At 47.5% G+C, this 24,081-nt stretch overlaps 1 protein-coding gene across 1 annotated transcript in view; it reads left to right on the top strand.

Moving 5' to 3' along the window:
- The window catches only part of LOC141129362 (pepsin A-like), a 112,375-nt gene extending 93,733 nt beyond the window's left edge, over positions 1-18,642 (top strand). Inside the window, exon 9 of the mRNA XM_073617358.1 lies at positions 18,433-18,642. Coding sequence (XP_073473459.1) covers positions 18,433-18,570 — 138 coding nt within the window. The 3' untranslated portion in view covers positions 18,571-18,642. The remainder of the gene's footprint in view (positions 1-18,432) is intronic.
- The last annotated feature ends 5,439 nt before the right edge of the window (positions 18,643-24,081 follow it).

The raw sequence follows: 24,081 nt of genomic DNA, 5'->3' as shown, positions 1-24,081 counted from the left end.
GATCCGTTTAAAGCAACCTGATGCTGGGGTCTCCTGCTATAGTCTGTTTATTAAGGTGTTATGTGTCTTTCTATTAAGTACGTCTCTTCCATTGTGTGCCACCTAGGTGTGAATTCCCTTTGTTAATTGAGTCACCTATTGTTTCTGTCTGTTGGCTAACTCTTGGAGGGTCTTATGATGGGATTAGCCTTGTGTCAACTTTAGCTTCTTATTTAATCATTGTGTGATGTTTTGGGTAATATTTGGTTTTACTGTTCATGTGGTAACTGATCTACTTCTGAAGTGTATAAAAACCAACCATTACATCATGTCTGTGTACAATGATAGGGGTAACAGTGCTGGTATTAGCTCTCAGTCTGCTTGAACGGTTTGGAGAGAAGGAGGCACTGTTTGGCAGAAGCACCTAAGCTGGGTGCCAAGTGGTTCCACCACATTTGGTGGCAAGCAGTAGGATGCTTCCTGCAGTCTGGGACATCCAAACCACCACCAGGATCCAAGGTCCGCATAGCAGAAAAGGAGAGGTACAGATACAGGTGCAGCACAGGGGACCAGTGTCAGAGCAGGTCCTGCTGGGATGGTATGACTCTGTCCACCGGCAACTCTGGAAGGACGCGCTAGCCCGTGAGCAGCACCACCATGGAAATATTCCCCCCTCCATCCAGGAAAGTTACTGGTCGAACAACCGCACAAGGAGTGGACAGCTGAGTTAAGAAGGCTGGTCTTGGTAGAGATGCGGTTGAACGAGAGCTACATAGCCCTCCAGTAGCATGTAGTCCAAGTGTGCCCGCGGACAGTGAACGACAGCCCGATGGAAGGCTTTGGCTAAGCAAGCCTGGGGATGTTGTACGGGAGGCTGTCAAAGGACCCTGACTTGGTTATCTGGAGTGGCGTTTGAAGATAATCTTGGAGTAGAGAGACCGGAGGCTGAATGTCTCAGAAGTGCACCGGCACTGGAAGATTTGGAGTTTCTAGCCATTCAAAAATGGGAGCTGGAGATCGCCTACAGATGGCTGCTAGACTCTGCTCAGCAGTAGGGATGGGCTTTATGTTCGGTTTGATCATGAGTTCGACTGGAAAATTGGCTGTTTGTGTTTGGGGACCCGGGTCCTGCCCCAGGGGACATGTATCAATGAAAAAAAAAGTTTTAAAAATGGCCGTTTTCTCAGGAGCAGTGATTTTAATAAAGCTTAAAGTGAAACAATAAAAGTGAAATATTCCTTTAAGTTTCGTACCTGGGGGGTGTCTATAGTATGCCTGTAAAGTGGCCCTTTTTTCCGTGTTTAGAACAGTCTGACAGCAAAATGACATTTCTAAAGGGATAAAAAAAGTCATGAAGTAATAGCGGTGTCGGCTATAGTGAATTGTCTATGGGAGAAATCAAAAGTGCTAATTTTAAGGGTTAATATGCAAGTTATTGTCATAAAAAGTGTTTGGGGACCTGGGTCCTGCCCCAAGGGATGGGCTTTATGTTCGGTTTGATCATGAGTTCGACTGGAAAATTGGCTGTTTGTGTTTGGGGACCCGGGTCCTGCCCCAGGGGACATGTATCAATGCAAAAAAAAGTTTAAAAATGGCCGTTTTTTTGGGAGCAGTGATTTTAATAATGCTTAAAGTGAAACAATAACAGTGTAATATTCCTTTAAATTTCGTACCTGGGGGGTGTCTAGAGTATGCCTGTAAAGGGGCGCATGTTTCCCATATTTAGAACAGTCTGACAGCAAAATTACATTTGTAAAGGAAAAAAAGTAATTTAAAACCACTCCTGGCTATAATGAATTGTCGGTCTGACAATACACATAAAAGTTCATTGATAAAAATGGCATGGGATTTCCCCACAGGGGAACCCCGAACCAAAATTAAAAAAAAAAAAAATGCGTGTGGGTCCCCCTAAATTCCATACCAGGCCCTTCAGGTCTGGTATGGATATTAAGGGGAACCCCGCACCAAAATTAAAGAAAAAAATGGAGTGGGGGAACCTCTAAATTCAATACCAGACCTGAAGGGTTTGGTATGGTTATTAAGGGGAACCCCACGCCAAAATTAAAATAAAATGGCGTGGGGGTCCCCCTCAAAATCCATACCAGACCCTTCACTGAGCACGCAACCTGGCAGGCCGCAGGAAAAGAGGGGGGGATGAGAGAGCACTCCCCCCCTCCTGAACCGTACCAGGCCACATGCCCTCAACATTGGGAGGGTGCTTTGGGGTAGCCCCCCAAAGCACCTAGTCCCCATGGGGAGAAGTGCCCCATCCCCACAACCCTTGCCCGGTGGTTGTAGGGGTCTGCGGGTGGGGGGCTTTTCGGAATCTGGAAGCCCCCTTTAACAAGGGGACCCCCAGATCCCGCCCCCCGTGTGAATTGGTAATGGGGTATAGATGTACCCCTACCATTTCACAAAAAACAGGTCAAAAAGGTTAACAAACACTAGAGACAGTTTTTGACAAGTCCTTTATTAATTTCTTCTTCTTTCATCTTCTTTTTTCTGATCTTCCTTCGGTGTTCTTCTTCTTTCTCCATCTTCTTCTTCTCCATCTTCTTCTCCATCTTCTTCTTCCTCCACTCTTCTCATCCCGCATCTTCCTCCTGCTTCTTCTCCGCTCCATCCGCATGATCCGCCTCAGTGGGAGTCTTCTGCCGTGTAACGCTTCAGTTCTTCTGACACTTCTTATATAATGGAGGGCCTGGTGACCCCGCCCTCCTCTGACACACAGGGAAAGCCACAGGGAAGTCCCTGTCAAAGTCCCCGAGCGTCAGAGGAGGGCGGGGGCCGTCCTCCGTTATATAAGAAGTGTCAGAAGAACCGAAGCGTCACACAGCAGAAGAATCCCACTGAGGCGGATCGTGCGGACGGAGCGGAGAAGAAGCCGGAGGAAGATGCGGGACGAGAAGAGTGGAGGAAGAAGAAGATGGAGAAGAAGAAGTTGGAGAAGAAGAAGATGGAGGAAGAAGAAGAACACCGAAGGAAGACCAGAAGAAAGAAGATGGAAGAAGAAGTGGAAAGAAGAAGGAAATTAATAAAGGACTTGTAAGAAAAACCGTCTCTTGTGTTTTTTAACCTTTTTGACACTTTTTTGTGAAATGGTAGGGGTACATTTGTACCCCACTACCAATTCACACGGGGGGGCAGAATCTGGGGGTCCCCTTGTTAAAGCCCCCCCACCCGCAGACCCCCACAACCACCGGGCAAGGGTTGTGGGGATAAGCCCCTTTTCCCCATCAACATGGGGACAAGGTGCTTTGGGGGGCTAAACCAAAGCATCCTCCCAATGTTGAGGGCATGTGGCCTGGTACAGTTCAGGAGGGGGGGCGCTCTCTCGTCCCTTCCTCTTTTCCTGCGGCCTGCCAGGTTGCGTGCTTGGAAAAGGGTCTGGTATGGATTTTTGGGGGGACCCCACGCCATTTTTTTTTAAATTTTGGCGCGGGATTCCCCTTAATATCCATACCAGACCTGAAGGGCCTGGTATGGAATTTAGGGGGACCCCCACGCATTTTTAAAAAAAAATTTGGTTCGGAGTTCCCCTGTGGGGAAATTCCATGCTGTTTTTATCAGTGAACTCTTATGTGTATTGTTGGACCGACAATTCATTATAGCTGTGAATAGTTTTAAATTACTTTTTTTCCTTCACAAATGACATTTTGCTCTCATACTGTTCTAAATACGGGAAACATGCGCCCCTTTACCGGCATACTATAGACACCCCCAAGGTACGAAACTTAAAAGACTATTACACTTTTGTTATTTCACTTTAAGCATTATTAAAATCACTGCTCCCGAAAAAACGGCCGTTTTTAAAACTTTTTTTTGCATTGATCCTTGTCCTCTGGGGCAGGACCCGGGTCCCCAAACACTTTTTATGGCAATAACTTGTATATAAGCCTTTAAAATTAGCACTTTTGATTATTCATGTTCGTGTCCCATAGACTTTAACGTTGTTTGCGTGTTTGAACACATTTTTTGCCTGTTCGCATTTTCTGGATGCGAACTGAACCTGGGGGTGTTCGGCTCATCCCTACTCAGCAGCAGGTCTGGGCACCTATTGCCTGGGACTATCAGGAAGTACCAGCCAACAGCTCTGAAATCCTGGCTGAAGTGTCAGCTTTGCCCACCTCCAGCTATGGAAGCAGAAGGAATGTGTCTGTCCAGCAGCTGGATAAGGGTACGGATATGGAGCAGTCGGCTCATCTCCCCAGTGGCAGTTCAAGGACCAGGGAGGAGAGGAAGCCATCCTCACTCTACAGCCACAGATCCCAGAAAGCATGGATTTAAATGACTTTTCATCTGAGCATGTTACATTTACTGAACTTTCAACTGAAGTGCCTTGGATTTTCAGCAATTTCAGAGACTGGGGAATTAATATACTTTTCTGCTAAGGAGGAACAACCTGGTGAGCCTCCATTTGCAGAGCTGCCATTAGGGCAGATCATTACTGAGCTCTTCCCAGCACCAACAGCAGCTTCAGCCTACCTGAAAGAAGAGGCAGCCAGCCTTTCTCCCACACCACTGCCACTGACAGGGACATGGGATTTCATGCCGGTAGCATCGGTGGAGTTACAACAAACTTCTCCAGTCAAAGCACAGACCTCAGGGCAGAGTTCTGCCCAGCTCTGCGCACCCTTGTCTGCAAACCTAGCAGAAGCGCTAGCATCAGGGCAAAGTGCTACAGACCTCTGCACCAAACCAGCAGCAGTTACGGGGGACCAGGGAGAGAGTGGTGGTCGTCCTTCACCTCCAATGGCAGACCCACAGTCCGGAAGTCGAGGTGGCTGTCCTCACTCCCCCACGGCAGTTCAAGGACCAGGGAGGGGAGGAAGTTGTCCTCACTCCCCAGTGGCAGATCCACAGTCTGGGAATGGAGGAAGCCAGCCTCCCTCCCCAATAGCTAGCTGGAGCTCCATTGACCTGGAGGACACTGAATCCCAATCAATGCCAATCCTTCCACTGGATTTTGATTGTCCAGCAGAGTCATGAATGGATTTGTATGTTGTTAGTATTTTAAGTTTAATTTGCTGGACAATCAAAATCCAGTGGAGGGATTGGCAGAGAGGGGTAGAGAACACTGAATGGGGACCTGTGGAGGGATTTGTAAAAGGGGATTGTCACGGAACGTCCCACACTCCGCTTGAGTGCTTCCGTCATATACCACTTCCTCCCAGTCTGTATACAGATATCAGATATTCCAACCTCTCTGAGCACAAAACAAGGTGACACTTGCTTGTTGCTAACATGAATTCACTTTTATTTAGAAAAATTACAAGACTTTATATGCCGTTGGAACCTCCTCTAACAATACAACTGTAACCTAATTAACATAATTAACATGAGCTAATTAACTAAAAAATTTACCCAGACCAGATGACAGACTTGTGGGCACCGAGCTTCTCACACAGTAGTATAAACACAATAGCTGGAGCTAATTACAATTAACAATACAAACAACAATCTCCCCCCTCCTCAGCCTAGACCATTCGTCTCCTAGCCAGTGCTGGTGGCTAATGTGATCAGCTCATTCAATTAACATAAACACAGGTAGTTGGAGTTGATGACACCAGCATCTCCTCACAGGATGTGTCCCAACAGTATAATTCAGTCTTATCATTCTAATATGGCATATAAAGGGTTCCCAGAGTCTGTGTGTTTTGGGGGGACATGGAGCTGAATCCAAAGTAACACCAACCCCAGGGTCCCCAGGCATACAGCTCACAGAGAGCACCATTCCCCCAAATGCTAGGGCCCATAATCGGTGGGCAAGAGGCTTGCGTTCAGTCCCCTCCAATAGCCTCTGTCCCGGGTGAGTCTGTCACATTTCTCCCCCATCAAAGGTTGACTAACAAGGTCCCAGACCTCCACCTGGTCTGGACATGCATTAGTCAGGCAGAGTGAACTCACATAGTCTTCCCGCATGATCTCCTTTCTTGGCTGCACGGAATAGTTGACCTCAGTAGGTGTGGGGCAGAGGTCATTTACTCTCTGTCTGGCTGCCAGGGCTTCAGCTGGATTGTTTTTAACATTCCTTGGCTCGGTCTGCTGCTGGGCAGAGAGGCCGATCACCCCAGCTTACTGAAGCTGTAGAGAGACACTAGGTGCTAGGCAGAGGCCAGCGGCGCTCTGCCCTGTTGCCAGCGATTCAGCTGGGAGTAGCAGCTCCACTACATCAGCTTGTCGTCAGGGAGAGGGGCCAGCTGCCCCGGCTCCCTGGAACTCCACAGTTGTTGCCGGTTCTGGGAAGAGGTTGGTAGCACTCTGCTCTGTTGCCAGCACTTCTGCTGGGGACTCCGCATCCTCCGCTCCAGCTAACCGTTGGGGCAAGAGGCTGGCTTCCTCCACTCCCAAACTGTGTAGTTGCCATTGGAAAAGGGAGCTGGTTGCTTCCTTTTCCATTCCCCCATCTGGCTGCTGGGACGACATGTCGATGGTACTGTCTCCCAGGTGCACGGATCTTTGCTGGGGAGGAAAACCCGCTTCCTCCACCCTGGCCAACTGGGGAGGGACAACACACACCTCCTCTCCCTTCTCCCCTGTATCTGCTGCTGGGAAGTGATTGCAACCTTATCACCCTGAGCCTCCGAAACTGCCACATGTGTGGGCCAGAGGTCTCGGACCCTCTGACCGGTTGCCAGCACTTCTGCTGGGGGTTTGCTAGGTGGTTCCTCCTCTACAGAAACGTCTATTAAATCCCCAGTCTCTGGAATTGGTAAAAGTGTGGGACAGAGGTCTTAGACCCTCTGTTCAGTTACCAGATCTTCAGCTGGAGAAGTTTGTTTTAACTCCATAGATGCTGCTGGCAGACAATCACATGTCCCTGTCAGTGTTGTGGGAGAAAGGCCGACTACCTCTTCTCTCAAGAAGGCCGAAGCCACTGTTGGTGCTGGGCAGAGCACAGTGAACTTTGGCCCTGATAGCAGCTCTTCTGCTGGAGGCTCATCAGGTTGTTCTTCCTCAGCAGAAAAGTCTATCAAATCCCCTGTCTCTGCAACTGATGTCTGGGGATAGAGGTTCACCATCTCCTGTCCATGGAACCCAGAAGATGTTATCAGTGCTGGGCAGAGGTTAGCAGAGCTCTGTCCTGTTGTCAGCACTTCAGGTTTGGGGATGGCAATCTCCGGATTTTCCACTGCCGATTCTCTGGCATGCTGCTGAACTTGTTCTAGCAGTTTCCTGTATGCCCTTTCCAGATGCTGTTCCTTCCTTAGCAAATGGTCCAGATCAGGTTTGAGCTCTGAGACCCCTGCAAGACCGAGCATAGCCTCTCTATATTCTCGCAGGTCCTCAAGGTCAGGTTCCCCTTCATCACCAAACATAAAACGATCTGTAAGGCTCTCCCACAGCAATCCAGGGCCTCCAAAGTCATATCCCTCCGGAGAGCATACTGTTGTCTCCCCAAAATATCCCTCCTCTGCGTGCCATTGCAGAGCCTGATAACGATTGTCCAGCTCTATCTCCTGCTGGACCAGCCTGTCCAACTCAGTCACCCATTGCTCCTGGGGCCACTCTCCCAGGAATGCCATCCGCAATGCCAGTTGGTCACTGGCCCGTTTCTCTTGGGTTGGAAAGCACTTGCCCTGTTTTATACCAGCGAGCTGAAGGGCTCCAATCCAGAGCCCCACCCGAATCTGCTGCCTGAGCTCCAGGTATTCATCCTCAGACATCGTCCTGGTGTATGTTGAAAGGATGATCCGCAGCAGCCCCGGGAACTCTGATGCCAGGTCCATATCTCTGCTGGGGTGACTGAAGTCTGCTATGCCCAGAGTCTGTGTGTTTTGGGGGGACATGGAGCTGAATCCAAAGTAACACCAACCCCGGGGTCCCCAGGCATACAGCTCACAGAGAGCACCATTCCCCCAAATGCTAGGGCCCATAATCGGTGGGCAAGAGGCTTTTGTTCAGTCTCCTGTCACCTCTGTCTCACCTCTGTCCCGGGTGAGTCTGTCACAGGGATGGAGGACGCAGAATGGAGGCCAGTGGAGGGATTGGAAGAGAGGGGTAGAGACCACTGAATGGGGACCAGTGGAGGGATTTGTAAAAGGGGATGGAGGACAGAGAATGGAGGTCAGTGGAGGGATTGGAAGAGAGGGGTGAAGGACACTGAATGGAGGCCAGTGGAGGGATTGGAAGAGAGGGGTGGAGGATACTGAAAGGAAGCCAGTGGAGGGATTGTCAGAGAGGTATGGAGGATATTGAATGGGGACCAGTGGAGGGATTGGCAGAAAGGGGTAGAGTGCACTGAATGGTGGCCAGTGGAGGGATTGGCAGAGAGGGGTGGAGTGCACTGAATGGTGGCCAGTGGAGGGATTGGCAGAGAGGGGTGGAAGACACTGAATGGAGGCCAGTGAAGGGATTGGAAGAGAGGGGTGGAAGACACTGAATGGAGGCCAGTGAAGGTATTGGAACAGGAGAGGGGTGGAGGACACTTAATGGAGGTCAGTGGAGAGATTGGCAGAGAGGGGTGGAGCACACTGAATGGGAACCAGTGGAGGGATTGGCAGAAAGAGGTTGTAGGTCACTGAATGGAGGCCAATGGAGGGATTGAAAGAGAGGGGTGGAAGACACTGAATGGAGGCCGGTGGAGGGATTGGCAGAGAGGGGTGGAGGATACTGAATGGGGACCAGTGGAGGGATTGGCAGAAAGGGGTGGAGGGCACTGAATGGTGGCCAGTGCAGGGATTGGCAGAGAGGGTTGGAAGACATTGAATGGAGGCCAGTGAAGGGATTGGAAGAGAGGGGTGAAAGACACTGAATTGAGGCCAGTGAAGGGATTGGAAGAGAGTGGTGGAGGATACTGAATGGGGCCAAGGGGAAAGATTGGCAGAGAGGGGTGGAAGACAAGGAATGGAGGCTAGTGAATGGAATGGAAGAGGAGAGGGGTGGAGGACACTTAATGGAGGTCAGTGGAGAGATTGGCAGAGAGGGGTGGAGGACACTTAATGGAGGTCAGTGGAGAGATTGGCAGAGAGGGGTGGAGGACACTGAATGGAGGTCAGTGGAGAGATTGGCAGAGAGGGGTGGAGGACACTGAATGGAGACCAGTGGAGGGATTGGAAGAGAGGGGTGAGGGACACTGAATGGAGGCCAGCAGAGGGATTGGCAGAGGGGTGGAGGACACTGAATGGAGTCCAGTGGAGGGATTGGCAGGGAGGAATGGAGGACACTGAATGGAGGCCAGTGGAGGGATTGTCAGGGAGGAGTGGAGGACACTGAATGGAGGCCAGTGGAGGCACTGGCAGAGAGGGGTGGAGGACACTGAGTGGAGACCAATAGAGAGATTGGCAGAAATGACTGGGGGATGCTGAGTTGAGACCAGTGAGGAGACTGACAGAGAGGAGTGGAGGGCACTGAATGGAGGCCAGTGGAGGGATTAGCAGAGAGGGGTGGCGGACACTGAGTGAAGGTCAGTGGAGGGATTGGCAAGCTTGGTTTTAATGAAATTGAGTTTGAGGAAGTGTGACATCCATGCTGATATATCAGTTAGTAAGTTAGGCCCCATTTACACTTGTTCAACTTTTTATGCAACTTTGTACCCCAAAGTCGCATGACTACCTTAAAGTCGCAGTGACTTTAAAGTAGTTCCTGCACTACATTCATCCGACTTTCATATGACTTGAGAGCCATAGACATCAATGTAAACACTCATATGTTGCATGACAGTCGCACTTGCATGATATAAATGCGACTTGTGTGCGACTTTGTAGAGCACAAACAATCACATAGTTTGCTTTTTGACCCCTGTCCTAGCCCATCCCTTCTGTAGAGAAGCCCCTCCTGAGCAAATTGTCCTTCCATCCCTGTTCCTGGTGTCCCTTCTGCAAGAGAATTGACCTCTAACCCTAGCCATAACCTTAACCCTAGCCTAACCATAGCCATAAACCTAACCGTAGCCATGACTCTAACCATAGCACAAACACTAGCCTAATCCTAACCCTAGCCTACCACTTGCCCTAACCCTAGCGTAACCCTAGCCATAACCTTAACGCTACCCTTAACCCTAACCCTAGCTATAACCCTAACCCTAGCCTATTCCTACCTAGAACCCTAACCCTAGCCATAACCCTAACTCTACCCATGACCCTAACCCTAGCTATAATCCTAACCCTAGCCTATCCCTATCCAGAACCCTAACCCTAGCCATAACCCTAACGCTACCCATGACCCTAACCCTAGCTATAACTCTAAACCTAGCCATAACCCAAACCTAGCCTAACCCTAGCCTAACCTTAGCCAGAACCCTAACTCTAGCCAAAACCTTAACCCTAGACATAACCCAAACCCTAGCCAGAACCCTTCCCTAACACTTGCCTTAAACATAACCCGATTTGTACCACTAGACATAATAGATACTGTAACTATCTGTACCTCTAATACTGATCAATGTAGACATAATAAACACTATAACTATCTGTACCTCTAATACAGGGTAGGCAACCCCTGGCACTCGTGCCGCAAGTGGCACTCAAAGCCTCTTTTGCAGGCACTCGAATGCCTCACCATCAGCAGAGCAGCGCAGGGAAGTGTCAGTGAGACACTAATGCATTCCAGGTTCAGAGTTCCCCACACCACACCTGCACTGAGGGGGAGGCACTGTGCCCCCACACATTGTAAAAGATGGAAAACTTTGCTGTAGCTGCGATCGTCATGGGGAAGAGATTGGGTGCAGTTCTGCTGGGGGGGTCCCTGTTTTCTGGAGGAGGAGGACTGTCTTGGCCACTGCTAAAGCCAATCACAGTCCTGCTAGCCCCGCCCACCATCTGGAGGAATATGACTCGTTTGGTTGCCACGACCAATCTCAGAAAGAAGGAATTTCACTGTGATTGAGAAAACAACAATCAGGTCACAGTTTGTGGAATTACTGTTGAGCTTCTGGGAACTTTGTACATCCCATACATCCCATACATCCTATACATCACATACATCCCATACATCACATACATCTCATACATCACCTACATCCTATACATCACATACATGACATACATCCCATACATCCTATACATCCCATACATCCCATACATCCCATACATCACATACATCACATACATCCCATACATCCTATACATCACATACATCCCATACATCTCATACATCACATACATCCTATACATAACATACATGATATACATCCCATACATCCTATACATCCCATACATCCTATACATCACATACATCCCATACATCACATACATCCCATACCTCCTATACATCCCATACATCCCATACATCTCATACATCACATACATCCTATACATCACATACATGACATACATCCCATACATCACATACATTCCATACATCCCATACATCCTATACATCCCATACATCCCATACATCTCATACATCCTATACATCCTATACATCACATACATCCCATACATCACATACATCCCATACATCCTATACATCACATACATCCTATACATCCCATACATCACATACATCCTATACATCACATACATCACATACATCCCATGTATCCCATACATCACATACATCCCATACATCACATACATCCCATGCATCCCATACATCCTATACATCACATACATCCCATACATCCCATACATCCTATACATCCCATACATTCCATATATCCCATACATCACATACATCCCATACATCCTATACATCCCATACATCCTATACATCACATACATCACATACATCCCATACATCCCATACATCCTATACATCACATACATCCCATACATCACATACATCTCATACATCACATACATCCTATACATCACATACATGACATACATCCCATACATCCTATACATCCCATACATCCCATACATCCCATACATCACATACATCACATACATCCCATACATCCCATACATCTCATACATCACATACATCCTATACATAACATACATGATATACATCCCATACATCCTATACATCACATACATCCCATACATCACATACATCCCATACCTCCTATACATCACATACATCCCATACATCTCATACATCACATACATCCTATACATCACATACATAACATACATCCCATACATCACATACATTCCATACATCCCATACATCCTATACATCCCATACATCCCATACATCCCATACATCTCATACATCCTATACATCCTATACATCACATACATCCCATACATCACATACATCCCATACATCACATACATCCCATACATCCTATACATCACATACATCTCATACATCACATACATCCTATATATCCCATACTTCCCATACATCCTATACATCACATACATCCTATACATCCCATACATCCCATACATCACATACATCCTATACATCACATACATCACATACATCCCATGTATCCCATACATCACATACATCCCATACATCACATACATCCCATGCATCCCATACATCACATACATCCTATAGATCACATACATCCCATACATCCTATACATCCCATACATTCCATATATCCCATACATCACATACATCCTATACATCCCATACATCCTATACATCCCATACATCCTATACATCACATACATCCCATACATTCCATACCTCCTATACATCACATACATCCTATACATCCCATACATCCCATACAAGCACGTAGGATGGATGCGAGAAGTGGATCAGCAGGATGAGTGTGCCAGGACAGGTAGATGTGTCTCATCTCTGCTTCCTTTCACCACTCTGCATATCACACATATCATAGATGATAAGAGGGTACAGTGGTGGGGAAAATGAGCAGGATGGGTTCAGTGGTGGAACAGAAGAGCAGGGGGGTACAGTGTTGGGCCAGATGAGCAGGGGGCTTCAGTGTTGGGGCAGAAAAGCAGGGGGGTGGAGCAGTGGGGCAGATGTGAATGGAGGTTTATTGGTGGGGAAGATGAGCAGGGGGTTAGATTGGTGGGGCAAGAGAGCAGGGGGAACAGTGGTGGGGCAGGAGAGCAGGGGGGTACATTGGTGGGGCAGATGAGAAAGCGGGTTACAGTGGTGCAGCAGATGAGTTCGGTGTTAGGAGAGATGAGAAGGTGATTCGGTAGTGAGACAGATGAGCATGGGGATACGGCGGTGGAGCAGATGTTCAGGGAGGTACAGTGTGGTGGGGCAGATGAGAAAAGGGGTTCATTGATGGGGCAAATGAGCTGGGGGGTTACAGTAGTGGGACAGAAGAGCAAGGGGGTACAGTGGTGGGAGGGATGAGAAGGGGGATCAGTGGTGGGACAGAAAAGCAGGGGGGTTACAGTGATGGGGCAGATGAGCAGGTGGTTACAGTGGTGGCACAGATATGCAGGGGGGGTTCACTGTTGGGGCAGAGGAGAAAGGAGGTAAAGTGGTGGGGCAGATGAGCAGGGGGTTACAGTGGTGGGATAGATGTTCGGGGGGGGGGGGTTCAGTGTTGGGGCAGAGGAGAAAGGAGGTACAATGGTGGGGCAGATGAGCAGGGGGTACAGTGATCTGAGGCGTGAGAGTGTAGGATGTTAATTTCTCACTACTAAAGTAGTTTATAGCATTTACTTTATAAAAAAAGCCTTTCCGTGATTGAGAGTGTGAAGTTGACGTTTTTTTGTTATAAAATCGGCACGCTCAATTTATTTGAAGACGTTTTTCGGCACACTGTGTTCAAAAGGTTGCCTACCCCTGTTCTAATACTGATCAATGTAGACATAATAGACTCTGTAACTATCTGTACATCTAATACTGATCAATGTAGACATAATAAACACTGTAACTATCTGTACCTCTAATACTGATCAATGTAGACATAATAGACTCTGTAACTATCTGTACCTCTAATACTGATCAATATAGACATAATAGACTCTGTAACTATCTGTACATCTAATACTGATCAATGTAGACATAATAAACACTGTAACTATCTGTACCTCTAATACTGATCAATGTAGACATAATAGACTCTGTAACTATCTGTACCTCTAATACTGATCAATGTAGACATAATAGACTCTGTAACTATCTGTACATCTAATACTGATCAATGTAGACATAATAAACACTGTAACTATCTGTACCTCTAATACTGATCAATGTAGACATAATAGACTCTGTAACTATCTGTACCTCTAATACTGATCAATGTAGACATAATAGACTCTGTAACTATCTGTACCTCTAATACTGAACAATGTAGACATAATAGACTCTGTAACTATCTGTACCTCTAATACTGATCAATGTAGACATAATAGACTCTGTATCTATCTGTACCTCTAATACTGATCAATGTAGACATAATAGACTCTGTAACTATCTGTACATCTAATACTGATCAATGTAGACATAATAGACTCTGTAACTATCTGTACCTCTAATACTGATCAATGTAGACATAATAGACTCTGTAACTATCTGTACCTCTAATACTGATCAATGTAGACATAATAGACTCTGTAACTATCTGTACATCTAATACTGATCAATGTAGACATAATAAACACTGTAACTATCTGTACCTCTAATACTGATCAATGTAGACATAATAGACTCTGTAACTATCTGTACCTCTAATACTGATCAATATAGACATAATAGACTCTGTAACTATCTGTACCTCTAATACTGATCAATGTAGACATAATAGACTCTGTAACTATCTGTACCTCTAATACTGATCAATGTAGACATAATAGACTCTATAACTAAGTACAGCAGCCAGTTCACGGGAGGGGAACCCAATGACTCCACCAGCTGTCCATGTGAAGAGGGAGGGAGAACAGAGCCTTGTGGTGTTGGAAGTACAGATTTATTAGGAATAAAAAAGCTAAAAATAGATTTACAAAGTATGATTTGGATGTGCCGTGTCCTTATCATATGTCTTCTTCCTGTGGTGTTCAGAAGCTGGAGAAATCCACACACAAATCTCAGGTACAGTAGATAAGGACACCTTGGCTTGGTGAATAGTGATCTCAGCTCTGCATTCATCCAGTTCTGGTGAGGAAGTAGACATTATCCCAGAAATATGTTCATGTGACCTGTTGATGTTAATGGGCAGATCCAGATTTGGGGGCATTGTATACCAGACCTATGCTCTTCATCGCAGTGCCCACAGTTTCTTCCCATGGATGATTATTTCTTTAGTTGCGACAGGGATGACTCTCTGTATTCTCTACTCTATGGCTGTCTGTATTCCCTACTCTATGGCTCTCTGTATTCTCTACTCTATGGCTGTCTGTATTCTCTACTCTATGGCTCTCTTTATTCTCCACTCTATGGTTCTCTGTATTCTCTACTCTATGGCTCTCTGTATTCTCTACTCTATGGCTGTCTGTATTCTCTACTCTATGGCGCTCTTTATTCTCCACTCTATGGTTCTCTGTATTCTCTACTCTATGGCTCTCTGTATTCTCGACTCTATGACTCTCTGTATTCTCTACTCTATGGCTGTCTGTATTCTCTACTCTATGGCTCTCTGTATTCTCTACTTTATGGCTCTCTGTATTCTCCACTCTATGGCTCTCTGTATTCTCCACTCTATGGCTCTCTGTATTCTCTACTCTATGGCTCTCTGTATTCTCCACTCTATGGCTCTCTGTAGTCTCCACTCTATGGTTCTCTGTAGTCTCCACTCTATGGCTCTCTGTATTCTCTACTCTATGGCTCTCTGTATTCTCCACTCTACGGCTCTCTGTATTCTCCACTCTATGGTTCTCTGTATTCTCCACTCTATGGCTCTCTGTATTCTCCACTCTATGGCTCTCTGTATTCTCTACTCTATGGCTCTCTGTATTCTCCACTCTATGGCTCTCTGTAGTCTCCACTCTATGGTTCTCTGTAGTCTCCACTCTATGGCTCTCTGTATTCTCTACTCTATGGCTCTCTGTATTCTCCACTCTACGGCTCTCTGTATTCTCCACTCTATGGTTCTCTGTATTCTCCACTCTATGGCTCTCTGTATTCTCCACTCTATGGCTCTCTGTATTCTCCACTCTATGGCTCTCTGTATTCTCCACTCTATGGTTCTCTGTATTCTCTACTCTATGACTCTCTGTATTCTCCACCCTATGGCTCTCTGTATTCTCTACTCTATGGCTCTCTGTATTCTCTACTCTATGGCTCTCTGTATTCTCTACTCTATGGCTCTCTGTATTCTCTACTCTATGGCTCTCTGTATTCTCCACTCTATGGCTCTCTGTATTCTCCACTCTATGGCTCTCTGTATTCTCCACTCTATGTCTCTCTGTATTCTCTACTCTATGGCTCTCTGTATTCTCTACTCTATGGCTCTCTGTATTCTCTGTATTCTCTACTCCATGGTTCTCTGTATTCTCTACTCCATGGTTCTCTGTATTCTCCACTCTATGGCTCTCTGTATTCTCTACTCCATGGTTCTCTGTATTCTCTACTCCATGGTTCTCTGTATTCTCCACTCCATGGTTCTCTGTATTGTCTACTCTATGGCTCTCTGTATTCTCTACTCTATGGCTCTCTGTATTCTCCACTCTATGGCTCTCTGTATTCTCTACTCTATGGCTCTCTGTATTCTCTACTCCATGGCTCTCTGTATTCTCTACTCTATTGCTCTCTGTATTCTCTACTGTATGGCTCTCTGTATTCTCCACTCTATGGCTCTCTGTATTCTCTACTCTATGGCTCTCTGTATTCTCCACTGTATGGCTATCTGTATTCTCCACTCTATGGCTCTCTGTATTCTCTACTCTATGGCTCTCTGTATTCTCCACTCTATGGCTCTCTGTATTCTCCACTCTATGGCTCTCTGTATTCTCTACTCTATGGCTCTCTGTATTCTCTACTCTATGGCTCTCTGTGTTCTCTACTCTATGGCTCTCTGTGTTCTCTACTCTATGGTTCTCTGTATTCTCCACTCTATGGCTCTCTGTATTCTCTACTCTATGGCTCTCTGTATTCTCCACTCTATGGCTCTCTGTATTCTCTACTCTATGGCTCTCTGTATTCTCTACTCTATGGCTCTCTGTATTCTCTACTCTATGGCTCTCTGTATTATTTACTCTATGGCTCTCTGTATTCTCTACTCTATGGCTCTCTGTATTCTCTACTCTATGGCTCTCTGTATTCTCCACTCTATGGCTCTCTGTATTCTCCACTCTATGGCTCTCTGTATTCTCTACTCTATGGCTCTCTGTATTCTCCACTCTATGGCTCTCTGTATTCTCTACTCTATGGCTCTCTGTATTCTCTACTCTATGGCTCTCTGTATTCTCTACTCTATGGCTCTCTGTATTATTTACTCTATGGCTCTCTGTATTCTCTACTCTATGGCTCTCTGTATTCTCTACTCTATGGCTCTCTGTATTCTCCACTCTATGGCTCTCTGTATTCTCCACTCTATGGCTCTCTGTATTCTCTACTCTATGGCCCTCTGTATTCTCTACTCTATGGCTCTCTGTATTCTCTGTATTCTCTACTCCATGGTTCTCTGTATTCTCCACCCTATGGCTCTCTGTATTCTCTACTCTATGGCTCTCTGTATTCTCTACTCTATGGCTCTCTGTATTCTCTACTCTATGGCTCTCTGTATTCTCCACTCTATGGCTCTCTGTATTCTCCACTCTATGGCTCTCTGTATTCTCTACTCTATGGTTCTCTGTATTCTCCACTCTATGGCTCTCTGTATTCTCTTCTCTATGGTTCTCTGTATTGTCTACTCTATGGCTCTCTGTATTCTCCACTCTATGGCTATCTGTATTCTCCACTCTATGGCTCTCTGTATTCTCTACTCTATGGCTCTCTGTATTCTCTACTCTATGGCTCTCTGTATTCTCCACTCTATGGCTCTCTGTATTCTCTACTCTATGGCTCTCTGTATTCTTCACTGTATGGCTCTCTGTATTCTCCACTCTATGGCTTTCCTACTCTCCCTCTTCTTGTGAATGAAGATTTTAGGATACATGCTTGCACTGGGTTTGTATGGCCAGTAGATGATGCAGGTGACCCGGAAGGAGAAGATTCTGAAACAGATGCATGGTGATCAGAGTCAGACATTTCATTAATCATGTATGAAGTCTCTATTTTCTAACCTGGAAGATTTCTATAAAGAAAAACTCCCAAAACCTAAAACAAAATAAAAAATAAAATAAGATAAATGTCCACCAAATTCCATCTATCTGAACCTTCAACCTTCTTGGCTGTGTCAGTCTGCAGAGAAATCTAAAGGGAAATTCCAGCACCCAGGAGATGGAAGAGAGATCAATAAGATGTCAGATTCATTCCCCCTTCTGTCAGTCTTTTCCACCACAGGTCTTCCAGGGGAGGACTAGGCTATCCCCATGGTGGCAAAACCTCCTTATATAATACATGACTACATGGCCTCAGGGCGTCAGCAATTATAACCAAGACAAAGGCACACAAGGGATCTAACTGTTACAACAACACTGATAAATTATCTTATTTGTCATTTTCATGAATGAAGTTTCATTGATGTCCACACTGAATTGTAGGAAGTTCTGACCACGTTCTTTGTATTGTGTGCAGTTCTCTGGATCCTGTAGCAGTGGCTTCCAGTCCACCTCTGGCCTTTGGATTCTTGGTGACATTTTCATCCGGGAATATTTTGTGGCATTTGATCGTGGAAATAACAGAGTTGGATTTGCACCTACTATGAAGTCATAACTTGTATTCTCTACAAGAGGTTCATATGTGAGATTATGGCTAATGATTTCTGAATAAAGTTGGTGCAGTTTACTCCGTGCTTTGTCTTCCACTCATTGATCTCTCCTACATGTTTACTTACAGCAGTGTGAGTGTATTGAGTGTCTTAGGGTTAGTTGGTGCTTAGACGGTTGGGGTCTAATCAGTGCAATAGCGTATTCATTGTCTTTGGGTTAGTGCTACTGAGAATTGATTGACACTCAAGGGTACATTAGAATTCATACCATTGGTGAACCTTCTGTATATTTTTAGTACCCTTTAGCCCTGCATAGCGTAGGATGACCCCTAAGTGGCTCAGTGGGCTAGCATTTCAACTCTTAGGGTGGACTCCTTGGGGTGGAAGAAATTAGAGTTAGCCACTTTAGAAGATTTAAGGAGTTTATTAGACACAATAAAGTTGGGAGAGAAGGATGGGTCACAGGATCCCTACAAAGACAACAAAAATATCTCCAGACTTCTACTAGTCACAGCCATACAGACTATCCAGAAATCTGTGTACACTGAATGGTAAACACCACCAGGCAGCACAATACCTTTTAGACAAGTAGACAGGACCCACTGCAACGCCCTTCGACAGACCCAAAGTTCCAGTACGTAGGGAACCGGTCACTAGTCAAGGGGCCAAGCATAACGCCCATTTACTACCATAGCCTCTGTCACCCTTGCCATGCCACCCAATTCCTGGCTGGTTGGTTGCAAAGGCTTGTGACACAAGTACGGTAGTCAATAGCAACGCCAATATAGCCTCATTAGGACAGCTTCTCTGCACATTAAACCCATGTACTGCATCTTTTCCCACTCCTCTTGTCCCCTTCAATAAGCCCTGTTCATTGGCTATACCATGCATGCACCCCTTTAATAACTTTAAACCGGACAGTAGAACTGAATAAGAAGTTCTTTGACGAAACTAGTACAAAAGCAGTTCTCCAAGACATCTCCGAAACACATTCCTGACAAAGTCCTCTAAATGCCCCTGTGGTGGTGACCCCTGAGGAAGTCATACCATAGTTAGGTAGTAAAGTCCACCAAAAATTCCTTTGTAAGGCAAGAATCCATTATGGGCATTGAGTCCATGATTTGGTAGCAATAATGCATAAAAGCACATACCCCTTGGAATTCCGACAGAAGTGGGCGGATCAGATACCAGGGGAGGGAGAGAGCCCGAAAGAGGGCTGATAAATGATCTTTGTTTAATAACAACTCTGTAACTGAGAGTCTCCTGTACTGTAGAAGTTGCCCTAAACCCTTGCCAGGCCTCTCGGTGCCAACAAATGCCACCTTTCAGCTTTCACAATCTCATCCTTTTTCATAATTTTCCTTATGTAATATTTTCATGTGATCTGCCGCCCACCTCCCTATCTCTGACTCTTCTCATTCTCTAATAACTGATCTGCCCCCCCCCATCTCCTTCTCTGACTCCCCCTTCCTCTAATATCTGATCTGCCCCCCCATCTCTTTCTCTGACTTCCCCCCTTCCTCTAATATCTGATCTATCCCCCCCATCTCCTTCTCTGACCCCCTCTTCCTCTAATATCTGATCTGCCCCCCCATCTCCTTCTCTGACTCCCCCTTCCTCTAATATCTGATCTGTCCCTCCATCTCCTTCTCTGACTCCCCCTTCCTCTAATATCTGATCTGCCCCCCCCATCTCCTTCTCTGACTCCCCCTTCCTCTAATATCTGATCTGCCCCCCCCATCTCCTTCTCTGACTCCCCCTTCCTCTAATATCTGATCTGTCCCCCCCCCCATCTCCTTCTCTGACTCCCCCTTCCTCTAATATCTGATCTGCCCCCCCATCTCCTTCTCTGACTCCCCCTTCCTCTAATATCTGATCTGTCCCCCCCATCTCCTTCTCTGACTCCCCCTTCCTCTAATATCTGATCTGTCCCCCCCTCCATCTCCTTCTCTGACTCCCCCTTCCTCTAATATCTGATCTGCCCCCCCCATCTCCTTCTCTGACTCCCCCTTCCTCTAATATCTGATCTGCCCCCCCCATCTCCTTCTCTGACTCCCCCTTCCTCTAATATCTGATCTGTCCCCCCCCCCATCTCCTTCTCTGACTCCCCCTTCCTCTAATATCTGATCTGCCCCCCCCATCTCCTTCTCTGACTCCCCCTTCCTCTAATATCTGATCTGTCCCCCCCATCTCCTTCTCTGACTCCCCCTTCCTCTAATATCTGATCTGCCCCCCCATCTCCTTCTCTGACTCCCCCTTCCTCTAATATCTGATCTGCCCCCCCATCTCCTTCTCTGACTCCCCCTTCCTCTAATATCTGATCTGCCCCCCCATCTCCTTCTCTGACCCCCCTTCCTCTAATATCTGATCTACCCCCCATCTCCTTCTCTGACTCCCCTTCCTCTAATATCTGATCTGCCCCCCCCCATCTCCTTCTCTGACTCCCCCTTCCTCTAATATCTGATCTGCCCCCCCATCTCCTTCTCTGACTCCCCCTTCCTCTAATATCTGATCTGTCCCCCCCCATCTCCTTCTCTTACCCCCCCCTTCCTCTAATATCTGATCTACCCCCCCCATCTCCTTCTCTTACCCCCCCCTTCCTCTAATATCTGATCTACCCCCCCATCTCCTTCTCTGACTCCCCCTTCCTCTAATATCTGATCTGCCCCCCCCCCCCCATCTCCTTCTCTGACTCCCCCTTCCTCTAATATGTGATCTGCCCCCCCCATCTCCTTCTCTGACTCCCCCTTCCTCTAATATCTGATCTGCCCCCCCATCTCCTTCTCTGACTCCCCCTTCCTCTAATATCTGATCTGCCCCCCCCCCCATCTCCTTCTCTGACTCCCCCTTCCTCTAATATCTGATCTGTCCCCCCCATCTCCTTCTCTGACTCCCCCTTCCTCTAATATCTGATCTGTCCCCCCCATCTCCTTCTCTGACTCCCCCTTCCTCTAATATGTGATCTGCCCCCCCCATCTCCTTCTCTGACCCCCCCTTCCTCTAATATCTGATCTGCCCCCCCATCTCCTTCTCTGACTCCCCCTTCCTCTAATATCTGATCTGCCCCCCCCCCCATCTCCTTCTCTGACTCCTCCTTCCTCTAATATCTGATCTGTCCCCCCCATCTCCTTCTCTGACTCCCCTTCCTCTAATATCTGATCTACCCCCCCATCTCCTTCTCTGACTCCACTTCCTCTAATATCTGATCTGTCCCCCCCATCTCCTTCTCTGACTCCCCTTCCTCTAATATCTGATCTACCCCCCCATCTCCTTCTCTGACTCCCCCTTCCTCTAATATCTGATCTACCCCCCCATCTCCTTCTCTGACTCCCCTTCCTCTAATATCTGATCTACCCCCCCATCTCCTTCTCTGACTCCCCTTCCTCTAATATCTGATCTGCCCCCCCCATCTCCTTCTCTGACTCCCCCTTCCTCTAATATCTGATCTGCCCCCCCCATCTCCTTCTCTGACTCCCCCTTCCTCTAATATCTGATCTGCCCCCCCCATCTCCTTCTCTGACTCCCCCTTCCTCTAATATCTGATCTGCCCCCCCATCTCCTTCTCTGACCCCCCCTTCCTCTAATATCTGATCTGCCCCCCCCCCCATCTCCTTCTCTGACTCCTCCTTCCTCTAATATCTGATCTACCCCCCCCATATCCTTTTCTGACTCCCCCTTCCTCTAATATCTGATCTGCCCCCCCCATCTCCTTCTCTGACTCCCCCTTCCTCTAATATCTGATCTGCCCCCCCCATCTCCTTCTCTGACCCCCCCTTCCTCTAATATCTGATCTGCCCCCCCATCTCCTTCTCTGACCCCCCCTTTCTCTAATATCTGATCTGCCCCCCCCATCTCCTTCTCTGACTCCCCCTTCCTCTAATATCTGATCTGCCCCCCCCATCTCCTTCTCTGACTCCCCCTTCCTCTAATATCTGATCTGCCCCCCCATCTCCTTCTCTGACTCCCCCTTCCTCTAATATCTGATCTGCCCCCCCCCATCTCCTTCTCTGACTCCCCCTTCCTCTAATATCTGATCTGCCCCCCCATCTCCTTCTCTGACTCCCCCTTCCTCTAATATCTGATCTGCCCCCCCCATCTCCTTCTCTGACTCCCCCTTCCTCTAATATCTGATCTGCCCCCCCATCTCCTTCTCTGACCCCCCCTTTCTCTAATATCTGATCTGCCCCCCCCATCTCCTTCTCTGACTCCCCCTTCCTCTAATATCTGATCTGCCCCCCCCATCTCCTTCTCTGACTCCCCCTTCCTCTAATATCTGATCTGCCCCCCCATCTCCTTCTCTGACTCCCCCTTCCTCTAATATCTGATCTGTCCCCCCCCCATCTCCTTCTCTGACTCCCCCTTCCTCTAATATCTGATCTGCCCCCCCATCTCCTTCTCTGACTCCCCCTTCCTCTAATATCTGATCTGCCCCCCCCCATCTCCTTCTCTGACTCCCCCTTCCTCTAATATCTGATCTGCCCCCCCCCATCTCCTTCTCTGACTCCCCCTTCCTCTAATATCTGATCTGCCCCCCCCATCTCCTTCTCTGACTCCCCCTTCCTCTAATATCTGATCTGCCCCCCATCTCCTTCTCTGACCCCCCTTCCTCTAATATCTGATCTGTCCCCCCATCTCCTTCTCTGACCCCCCCTTCCTCTAATATCTGATCTGCCCCCCATCTCCTTCTCTGACTCCTCCTTCCTCTAATATCTGATCTGTCCCCCCATCTCCTTCTCTGACCCCCCCTTCCTCTAATATCTGATCTGCCCCCCCCATCTCCTTCTCTGACCCCCCCTTCCTCTAATATCTGATCTGCCCCCCCCCATCTCCTTCTCTGACTCCCCCTTCCTCTAATATCTGATCTGCCCCCCCCATCTCCTTCTCTGACTCCCCCTTCCTCTAATATCTGATCTGCCCCCCCTTCTCCTTCTCTGACTCCCCCTTCCTCTAATATCTGATCTGCCCCCCCCATCTCCTTCTCTTACCCCCCCCTTCCTCTAATATCTGATCTGCCCCCCCATCTCCTTCTCTGACTCCCCCTTCCTCTAATATCTGATCTGCCCCCCCCATCTCCTTCTCTTACCCCCCCTTCCTCTAATATCTGATCTGCCCCCCCTTCTCCTTCTCTGACTCCCCCTTCCTCTAATATCTGATCTGCCCCCCCCATCTCCTTCTCTTACCCCCCCCTTCCTCTAATATCTGATCTGCCCCCCCATCTCCTTCTCTGACCCCCCCTTCCTCTAATATCTGATCTGCCCCCCCCCCATCTCCTTCTCTGACTCCCCCTTCCTCTAATATCTGATCTGTCCCCCCATCTCCTTCTCTGACCCCCCCTTCCTCTAATATCTGATCTGCCCCCCCCATCTCCTTCTCTGACTCCCCCTTCCTCTAATATCTGATCTGTCCCCCCATCTCCTTCTCTGACTCCCCCTTCCTCTAATATCTGATCTGTCCCCCCATCTCCTTCTCTGACCCCCCCTTCCTCTAATATCTGATCTGCCCCCCCCATCTCCTTC

This window comes from Aquarana catesbeiana, linkage group LG01 (genome assembly GCF_042186555.1).
Source record: "Aquarana catesbeiana isolate 2022-GZ linkage group LG01, ASM4218655v1, whole genome shotgun sequence".
In the NCBI taxonomy this organism is placed as follows: domain Eukaryota; kingdom Metazoa; phylum Chordata; class Amphibia; order Anura; family Ranidae; genus Aquarana; species Aquarana catesbeiana.
Note: the sequence above shows the minus strand (reverse complement) of the source record. Positions and strands in the feature narration are given on the sequence as shown.